General features: G+C 35.4%; 1 protein-coding gene across 1 annotated transcript; it reads left to right on the top strand.

Annotated features, from left to right (window-relative positions):
• The first annotated feature begins 1,019 nt into the window (after positions 1–1,019).
• On the top strand, positions 1,020–10,497 carry LOC306887025 (gasdermin-E-like). The gene is made up of 11 exons (XM_079444485.1): positions 1,020–1,141; positions 1,524–1,548; positions 1,854–2,069; positions 4,824–5,016; positions 5,807–5,975; positions 6,112–6,238; positions 7,389–7,505; positions 8,164–8,291; positions 8,826–8,997; positions 9,191–9,264; positions 9,721–10,497. Exons 1-11 carry the CDS (start codon positions 1,028–1,030, stop codon positions 9,949–9,951), a joined length of 1,566 nt encoding a protein of 521 aa, XP_079300611.1. The 5' UTR covers positions 1,020–1,027; the 3' UTR covers positions 9,952–10,497.
• The last annotated feature ends 479 nt before the right edge of the window (positions 10,498–10,976 follow it).

The raw sequence follows: 10,976 nt of genomic DNA, 5'->3' as shown, positions 1-10,976 counted from the left end.
TAATTTAAAAAAAAATGTAAATATATTTAAGAGACCCATGCTAATTTATAAGAATATCATTAGATCTCATGCATAGCTTATTTGATGGCATTAGAAGTCATTTACCAAAACATGGCCCATTTTAGCTGACTTCATCCTAATGCTTTTGGGAAACATATCCCAGGATAGTTTGATCTTTTAATCCCATGTGAAAATGTCATTATATCAGTACTGAACTGAAACTCGACAGAAAGTGAGTCTTGCAGCAAGATAATGAGCCCAAAACACACAAGTAGGTTGATCAGTGGTCAAAATGCTTAAAGCAGAAGAAATCAAATGTTTTAGAATGGACATGTCAAGGTCCTGACCTTATAGAAATGTTGTGATCGGATCAGAAGAGAGCAACTTGTGAGGCCAGTGCAAAAAGCCAATGTGCAGGACTGATCCACAGAGGTTAGAAATGATTTTGACATTATTGCTGCTGCTTAAGGGGGTCAGATCAGATAATGAAGGCAAAGATCCAGATTACGGTTTCCAAGACATTAAATGTTGGGTCACGTTGCTAAAATAATTTAATTGAAATATTCTAAGTGTGTATTTTTCAGCTACATTCTCTTAGTAGAGAAAAAGATTAGATGCCACCGGACTTTTTTCAATTGACTGATTTATTTATTTATTTCTGAGAGACATTTATCAAATTCAATTCAGATTTTTGTGTTTTTGTTCCACCAGTACTCTTTAACCAGTTAGTGTGACAGACTAACATTATCTCTTCCATCCAGACTGCACCTCCCTACTGTGAGATAGGCTACTCAGAAATAAATTAATACAGTTTCATGTCAGACATATAGATAAAACGATAAGATGTTAAAGACATGCTGTTACCCAATTAAATAAACTTATTATAACTTTAAGTATAAAATTGAATTCTCTCAGTGGCAACTGGTAAACAACTTGTTGGACAAGAACACCCTCTCTCAAGAGATAAAAAGGCCTATACTTTGATTGACAGCCTGTGCAGCAAATGAAAAATTCTGGGAGTGAGCCAATGAAATTTGTGGGGGCGGGGCTAATAAAAAAACACCGGACTGCTCTGTGCTTTTGTTTCAGTTGTGGTACGTTAGTAGATGTCTTCAAACAGAAGAGAAGAGAGCAGAAGACGGTAAGTTTTCTGGCGTCTTTAAAGCTGGTTACTTTAACATTAAGTTAGTCCACTCTTGTCAAAATTGTTACGTTATGAAGAGAAGAAAGGATTACAATAGATGTTTCTATTGCAACATTGTAACGTTACCTTTTGGCATTCAGTGTCAGTGTAATACTAAATTATGTATAGGTACGAGTTAGCTATTGATAACTACGGAACTATACATCATAGTATACACTGAGTCAAATAAATGTATCGCAGTCAATATGCTTGTTGTATATCACAACTCTATGTCTTTAGAAATGTGGCAGTATTGTGCTACAGAGATTCATCTGGCTGTAATAGGCTACTGTTGTACTGAATGATTATATATGACTAATTGTTTACACTTTATTTTAAGGTGTCCTTCCAGTGCTATTATACCCGTAAGTACTGAGTAATATTAATTAACGTACTATTGGTTAATTTCTTGTAATTATGTATAATTTACTGTTATTACTTTAATGTAACGTGAATCAATGACACTGTAAAATAAAGTAAAATACATATTTATGTGAAATGATATTCCAAGGTAGGCTACTTCAACGAATCCCTGGCATTATGATACTATGATAACTTGACAATATGATACTTTATGGTAGTTTTTTGTAAGCAATACAACAGAGACAGGAGTACATTTCTTTGAAATGAAATACACTTATGACTGTTTTGTGCTTTTTCTGCCTGTCAGCAAGAAAGATGTTTGCGAAAGCCACTAAGAACATGGTCTCTGAGATCGACACTGATGGTTCCCTGATCCCAGTGTCCCGTCTGAATGACTCGGATGGTCTGGCTCCTCTGGCCCTGGTCATCAAGCAAAACCGCTACTGGTTTTGGCAACAGCCCAAGTACCTGATATCAGACTTCAAATTAAATGATGTTCTTGTTGGAGATCCCATAAATCCAGGTACAGAGAGACTTTTCTGTTATTCTTTGCAAAAAAAAGTATATGGTCTGTGATAGCTTGAATTTATCACTTTTAAAGACATACCCCTTGTGAAAAAGAAGTACACATAATTTTAAAAAGAGTATTTACTGTTTAAATAATACACTTTAAAATAATGTCCTTGAGTGTAAACAAAATGTGACATTTTCGGATGTTAATTGTAATTAAATAGAAATATATTTATGTTGAAATTTATATTAAATGCAGCTCGCTGAACTTTTGAGAGCTTTTATGACCCACTTAAGTAGGACTTAAGTACGTCTTTAAATGTGATTTAATAATTCTGTTGTCTTTGAAATATGGATTTATGGTAAACTAAAATATACTTCAATATAATTTCTATTGAGACTTGTATGTAAAGTTTTTAAATATATTTGTAATAATGAAGTTGCAGTTTAGGGTAACACTTTATTTTAAGGTCCTTGTTACACGCGTTTCATATTATAAGAACAAAAAATTATGCATAATTACATTTAAGTAACCCTAATCCTAACCCTAACCATATAATAAGTACATGCAGTTTATTAAAATTACTCAATACTTAAATTAAATGTATAATTACACTGTAACAAGGACACCCTTAAAATAAAGGGTAACACTTTACAAAAAGGGTACATGAGTAATCATGTACTAATGCCTAAATTAATACTTAATTCATCAATTGCTAAAGATTATTAAAATTGTTTACTAATCATGAATTAATGAAGAGTTATACTTAACTACAACTGGAGTCACTTGGATTCACGCATGAATAACAGCAGCCTTAATTACATGTTAGTACATGTTTGATAATTAATGCATTAATTAACATTTATGGGTAAACTGAATCAAACTTTAAGAAAGAATAATAGAGAAATACTCTGACTTTGAAATAAATGAAAAGAATTTAATACTATAATTTTTTAACTGTTGTTAAAAAATTTGAGCTTTTTACATCTTCAGCTTGCCATAAACATTACTGGGTGGAAAAAGATTAGTTGATCCTCCTCATCACGTGTAGAAAATACTAAATACACTAATAACTGATCTTGTTTTGTGTTGTTCTCTTTCCCTTTAATCTCACCCTGCTGTGACTTATACATTGCTAAATAAAAATGAAACCTCAAAATTCACAAAGAACATTTGTAGAACAAACGCAGGCCGTGATGATACTGTACCTCCGCTCTCTGACTTCTTGAAAATCCAGACCACATCTCTTCCCCAGGCTAAATACTTTAGTAGGTAGTTAGTAGTGCATTAATTATGATTGGGGCCCCCTCAAGTAAAGTCGTTATACAAACAAATAATACAAAATATTAGAGATGGTTTATTAGTCTTTTTTTCCATGTTTGTCCATATGTTATGATGTAAATAAATAATAAAAGGACTATAAATAATCTTCATCGTTGTTTGTTGTACTGGTAGTGTAAAGGAATAAAGATGACTCTTACAGCATGGTTTTTATTTGATGATTTGGTAATGTGTCATTGTGTCATGACTTTAATTACCCATACACTAACATCAACTCATGGTTTGTTAATTCATTATTTTGTCATGACTTTGCTTGGGAGGACCCACAATAATGAACTCATTAACTTCCCATACACTAAAATTAACTCATGGCTTGTTAATGTATTATTTTGACCTGACTTTACTTGAGGGGGCCCAATCATAATTAATGCACTACTAACTACCTACTAAACTCAGATCATGATTTATTTTATACTTACTATCAAATACACGTGTACTAACACAGCAAGTATTTAGCCTGGGGAAGAGATGTGGTCTGGATTTTCAAGAAGTCAGAGAGCGGAGGTACAGTATCATCACGGCCTGCGTCTGGATGGACAGTCAACTGTTTCCAGGCATTTCTTCAGGATTGTTCTACAAATGTTCTTTGTGGATTTTGAGGTTTCATTTTTATTTAGCTGTTTATAAGTCATAGCAGGGTGAGTTTAAAGGCAAAGAGAACAACACAAAACAGACAATAATAAAGAAGATGCCAAAAGCTCAATTTATGATATTAAATTCTTTTAATTTATTTCAAAGTCAGAGTATTTCTTATTCTTTCTTAAAGAGGCTGTTTGATTTAGTTTACCCATAAGTGTTAATTAATGCATTAACTTTCAAGCATGTACTAAAATGTAATTAAGGCTGCTCATATTACTCCATTTGTAGTTAAGTATAGCTCTTCATTAATTCATGATTAGTTAACTTTAATAATCATTAATATTTGTTGAATGAAGTATTCATTTAGGCATTAGTACATGATTATTCATGTACCCTTATCGTAAATTGTTACCAAATAAAGTGTAACCTTATAATCAAGGACTTATTTAGTATGTTAGTCAACAGATAAAACAGCACAACAAAAGATAGTACAACGATGATTTAAAATGTACTTCAAAATGTACTTCGATGATTTAAAATGTACTTTAAAACTTTTAAAAGTGTACTAAAGTGTGCTAAGGAACATGTTCTCTTTAAACACACTTAAGTGTCCTTTTATTTCATAATATTATCTGCACAAAGTTTTTTTTATTTAATTTTTTTTGAAAATATACTTTTGTGATTTGACGTACACTATAAGTGTGCATTTCTTTTTCTCAAGGGACTATAGTATTATGTTCTCTATCTGAAAATTTGAAAAAGTCTATTTAAAATCAGGAGGTTTTGTGTTTAACAAGGCGTTATGTGTTTGGGAGAGCTGATGTACATTATTATTTTTGTCCACAGCTGTGGTTGAAACAGACTTTTTGACCTATAATGGCAAAGTTGTGGATAACAAAAGTGGCAGTGCTACAGCGGAACTCGGGGCGGGGGCCATTAATGTGGGGGGTGCCGGCTCCAGCAAACTTCAGTCATCGTTTGGAAACCTAATGAAACAGGAGGTGGATGTTCAGAAGCTCTTACAGGAATCCAAATCTAGGTGAGGGACTGAATACATGAGTGGGTTTAGAGCCACTGTCTTCACAAGCTTGGTCAGATAAGAGAGTGTTGTGATATGGAATGTGATTTAAATACAAGTGAAACTCCGATACAGACACTAGTGAATGAAAAGTATGAGGCGTGTTGTTTGTGTTTAAAATTCTTGTTATATTTCTAACTGTTCTTCCTCGAAGTCCTCACTTCCATTTTTTGTTTGCCCTTGATCACAAACTGAGATTTAAGGTGTCAAAGAAATATGCTTTGCTTTAATAAGTATGCTTGATTGTTTATCATAATATTATTATATGAAGCAATTATTTAGAGTAAAGAAATTTAGAGTCTAGAATTATGTGTCTAGTTTTAAGGGGGAAAATGATTGATAAGGTGGCATTTCTATTGTGCACGTGTAAAGAATGTTTTCTTTCATTGTCTTCTATGTCCTCATTTGTCATTGATCATATATCTAAATCTCCTTCAGTGAAATTAGCATTCCTGCACTTTAAATGTTTTGTCATGTGACCTAAAAATATTCTTTATGCCGTAACAACTAAATTATTTGGCTTATTTTTTTTTAAAGTCAAAATATCTAAATCATCCTGACTAATCCAACAGAAAGTTGAAGATGGATATATCTCTGACCGTTTATTTTTTAAGTTGATCCAGGCGTATTGACGTAGGTGAAAAGTTCTAGACAATAAGGACTTGGACACACCTGCCACGTGTAAATGAACACATTTTTGACAAATCAACGTGACACAGTTGTCATACTTGAATATCTGCTGTGGCTCTAGAGTTCTGGACCTGAAGCACTCGCTGATCGAGCAGACACTGGAGTCACAGAGGGAGGTGCTGACGCTCGTGAAGGAGCGAATCGTCACCGTTCAGCCCTGCAGTATCACAGAGGATGTTCAGGAAGGTGGTACCTGCAGTGGAATGTTTGGGTTCAATAGAACACTTAAGGTGAGGCTTTTGTGATCACACATTCTTCTTTTCCGACGACACCCTTAGGTGTAACAATATTCCAGGGGGACGTGTCCGGTCCTGCCTCCTCTCCTCCTAAAACAAACTGTCCCGTCTGTCTCTTGTTTCTCCGCAGGTTTCAGTCAATGATAAAGCGAAGCCTTTTGTTGAGTATGACACTAATGTGTCTATCAACATCCCCCCCAAAACCACCATTGCTTACAGTGTGATCGAACTAGAAGTTGCTCAAACTGGACACTACGGTAAATCATTTTTTGCCAAATCATTCATTGCAAGTTTTGTAACAAGTTTTTGCTATTTTCGTATGAAATTCTCACATGTAAAAAAATAAATACGACCTCACGTTGTGTCAATCACGTTTACACACTGCCTCCGAAACTTTTGTCCGGATCGGGTTCGATTTTCTGCGTTTTTCGCATCCGTAGCAAGCATTTTCAGAGGTGTTTTGACAATTCAGAGCCACCGTAGAAGTGAAAGCTAAAATGCTGGTATGGTTCACGGAAATTGGTGGTCTTCTTTTAAATATGTGGCTCTAGTATTGCTACCAAAGCATCAAAATCCTGTAGTAAACTTTGAATCGCTCGGGATAATCCCGCAGCTCGTTGATGAGGTGGAACTTCTCTCTCGCAGCAGATGAACCCAATATTTCCTCTTTCTTCTTCTCTTTTTAAGAAGAGAGAGGACAACAAAATCATCACTGCTTAAGGGGTTACTCCACGCCAAAATGAAAATGTAGTTATTAATCACTTACCCCAATGTCGTTCCAAACCTGTAAAATCTTTGTTTGTCTTCAGAACACAATTTAAGATATTTTGGATGAGAACCGGGAGGCTTGTGACTGTCCCATTGACTGCCAAACAATTAACACTGTCAAGGACCAGAAAAGAATGAAAGACATCCTCAAAATAGTCCATCTGCCATCAGTGGTTCAACCGTAATTTTACAAAGCTACAAGAATAGCGCCATTTTGGAGAGTATGCAGTTTGCGTCCAGAGGATACATAATGGCGCTACACTGACACAGAGACGACAAATTGTTGAATAAAGTAGTTAATTTTGTTTTCTTCGTGTACAAAAATATTTTCATAGCTTCGAAAAATTACGGTATTTTGTATTGTTTTGCAAATTTTTCCACAATGGATTAAATAACGCATCAGACTCAGTGTGCAAGGTTTCTGTGTGTGACGAATTTTTAGGATGATGAATTTTGAGGAAAAAACCGCATGCGAAAATTTTGGACTCGGTGTGCAAAGACCTTTACATTGAAATGGAAACCCAACACACACTACCAAAATCATACAGATGTTTAGAAAAATGTTCTTAAACATTATAGGAATGGTAATTCTGGAGGGTTAAACAAGCCGTATGAATGTACTCTCATCCATTCTGTCAGAACTGTGCCTGCTGCCAAATGTCAAGGGTGGGTTTGTAGTTGACGGGCCTGTGAGGGTGAAGCCTGCAAGCTTAGTTAGTGCTGCACCAGTGAAAACAACCATCAAACTGCAGAAAGGTAACATCACAGTAGCTACTCTATCCATCTTTCATTGAAAACAACATTAAAAAAAAAAAACATTTTGACATTACATAATTTTTTCTCAGAGTAATTATTCAGCGACAACTGTAAAGTAAGCCACTGGAAAGCTGATTTCCCAAAGTGTAAAACTATGAATCTGTGACATCACAGAATGTCTGGATTACATTCATAACACATTCATAGTATATACAACATACGTTTTTATGGTTGATTAATTATTCAAAAGAAATACCTACTTTTATTTTTGGTTTATTCGTTGTACAGTGCTGTGAAAAAGTTTTTGCCCTCTTCCTGTTTTTACATTTTTTGCATATTTGTCACACTTAAATTATTCAAATCATTAAACAAATTTTAATATTATTTTTCCCTTAATAAATTAAATCAATTTAAAAACTGCACATTGTATTTACTAGCATTATCTTTGTGTAATATTAAAATTAGTTTGATCTGAATCTTTTAAGTGAGACATATGCAAAACATTAAAAAACAGGAAGGGGGCAAATATTATTTCACAACGTTGTATATTGACCTGACGGAGTTTTAGTAAGGACAGTTGGTTATAATACTATAGAGTTTACATTATTTCCATAAAAAATGCTTTGATAAAGATAATTTACTTTCTCTCTCTCTTTAGATCTGGAGGGACTCCAGGGGCAGTTTACGGTTCTCTCTAAACTCCCTCCCAGCACACGTTCCTCATTATTCAAGCAGATCTCTCTGATCCTGCAGGACAGTGCAGCTATCAGCGTGCTGGAGGATGCAGTGAGTGAGACAACGGAATCTTATGTCAGATTTAGAATATTTTTTAAACAGTCGGAATTATTCTACAACAAAAGACATCTTAAATAAAACCTATACAGTCCTTAACAAATTTATTAGACCACAACCCAATGTAAGGTTTGCGACAGCTGTCATTTATGTTCCCGTAATGGTTAAGCCACACCAGTGTGTGTAAACTCTTAGTCACACTAGTGTTTCTAATGCTGAAATATTATTGTTGGGATTTAATGGATTTAAAGATAGATCACACAAGTTTCATCAAAAGCACATCTTTGGGAACAAGCCGTTATCAAAGCCAGTTCTTTTGTTTTTTAAAGAAGTTTCTTATACTCAAAGATTTTTTTGATTGTCAAATTTTATATATTCCTATGACGACAAAGCTGCATTTTTAGCATGTACTGCAATTTACTCCAGTCTTCAGTGTCACGTGATTCTATCTCTCTTACTAGCCCCAAACATTTGAACAGTAATGATAGACACGTTGGACACCTTTAGACTTGTTTGTCCCTCTCTCAGCTTGAGGACCTGTGTGGTGGGAGGCAGCCTGGTCCCAGTACATTAGAGAAGGTGCCTGCTGTGAAGGCCACACTGGAGCTTGTACAGAAGACTGCTGGTACTAATACCTCTGGAAAGCAGAAGAACCCCAGCGCTCTGACTGCCACCCATCTGCTCATCAGCTCCTTAGATGGTGAGTTCAGTTCAAGTGACAGAATTTTGACAAAAAGTCATAGATTAAGTTTTGTATATTAACTGGTCATAAAAGCAATCAGTAGTTTCACTTTCAATGCATCGTTGTCATTTACCTGATGGTTGTTTGTTGTCATCATACACCTGCTGTCAGATTGACCTTTGTTCTCCTAACCAATCATGTGCTCATGTAGAGATGACTGATTCTGCCCTGCTTGAGCTCAAATCCTGCTGCAGTCACGCAACCCTACAAGCTTTGCTTCATCTTGTAAGTATCTTCATATTAAGTAACTGTACTCCGTATTAAGAACAGTTTTCCATCAAAAATGGAAGCATTAATGCCACATGTAATAAATAGGGCCTGTTTAAAGGGAAAAAAAATTAAATTACCCCATAATTTAGTCACCCTCAAGCCATTCTAGGTGTATATGACTTTCTTCTTTTAGACTAATACAGTCTGGGTTCTCAACACATAATACTCAATCTTTGTTGGCAAGCTTTGTAAAAGTCTCAAGCTGTGTTAAACAGGCTTTAAATTTGCTCATAAGTCCAGAGCCATCATTGTAAAAAAAAAAAAAAAAAAACTCAAAATTCCTAAGGGAAATAATTAACTTGTACATGCTAATTATCTTCTGGCTTGAAGGACAACAAACTGAGCAGCTTTGTACATGCAAGCAACAGAGCTTAATTTTTCTGCCTATATGACGTGTTTATTGTCCTGCAGGTGCAAAATATGACTTCAAATAAGAAGTCCTGCCTGAAAGATGCTGCTCTGGCAGCGTTAACCGATGAGAAAGTTTTCAAGAAGGTTACATCACTCTTTGCTTCCTGTAAAGTGACACTGTTTAAGGAGAAGGATTCAGTGGTTACAAAAATCAGCAACCCACAGGATCGCCTTCCTCTCATGCTGTGCATTACTGTTAAAAGCTTGGCATCTCTAGTGCCCCCTGTCTGACTGGAGTACAACAGCAAAGCAAAAATATCTGATGGAAGCTGAGGACCAAAGAACACTTAAAGCGGTGGACAATCTACAAACTGGGATAAGAGAAAAAAAATAAATAAAAAATATTGGATCCTTAAGTGGCCTTTCAGCTGATTTATAGAAATTGTCTTTACGTAGTTGCAATTCATTTTAAAGTTTTTTTTAAAGTACCTCTAATGTCAAACCTTTTAGAGTGGAAATACACAGTATTGTCAAGTCTGCAATTGTACACTTTAACTTTAACACTGTTGTCGGGTTGGTTTTCATGTCCACAGGTTGAAGCGACCCCAGTAACGTGATATGTAGCTCCTGAAATGCGAGTTTTACCAGGAGAACCCTGCCAAAAAAAAAAAAGTGCATTTTATCCCCCGGAATGTGATTTTTACCAGGGGACCTCCCTTGAAACGCAATTGGGCTAGTTTTGATGTGAAAACCTGGCAACCCTGGAAATACACTGTGTAAATGCACAAATTGTTTACATCGTATTTTGTCCATGCTTTCATAAATTCCTTAACCCAGATTTCTGCCATCTAAACTTCTTTAACAAGAGCAAATCTGCACACCTTGGGCCTCATTTATAAAATGATGCACAGAAACCAATTCTAAATCTCATTAATTCATTTCTCAAATATGCATTCATAGAATGAACAGAAAAAGCATGTGCGCCTCTCTTTCAGATGTGAAACCCATGATTCACGAATGATCAAATCTCTCTGCCTTGTAAACGACTCCTAAAGTCATTAACATATAAAAGATCACCAGTCATCGCCCAAATTCTTTAAATTAGAACAGCGAGCTGCAAGAACTGCTTACATTTCCAAAAACCTCGGAAATGTAAGCACTCGAACAAGAAAAAGTATGTACGTCTGCTCAGACCCTGACATGACGATAAACACGTTTCCACGTCAAAGGCAGTTTTTACAAATATGAGCGTTGGCGTGGATCTAAGCGTACACACACACACACTAAGATCAAATCGGAGCGTACGCACACTTTAT

The sequence above is a fragment of the Barbus barbus genome, assembly GCF_936440315.1.
Source record: "Barbus barbus genome assembly, chromosome: 21".
In the NCBI taxonomy this organism is placed as follows: domain Eukaryota; kingdom Metazoa; phylum Chordata; class Actinopteri; order Cypriniformes; family Cyprinidae; genus Barbus; species Barbus barbus.
The sequence above is the reverse complement of the archived record's forward strand: the minus strand, read 5'-3'. Positions and strand labels throughout refer to the sequence as shown.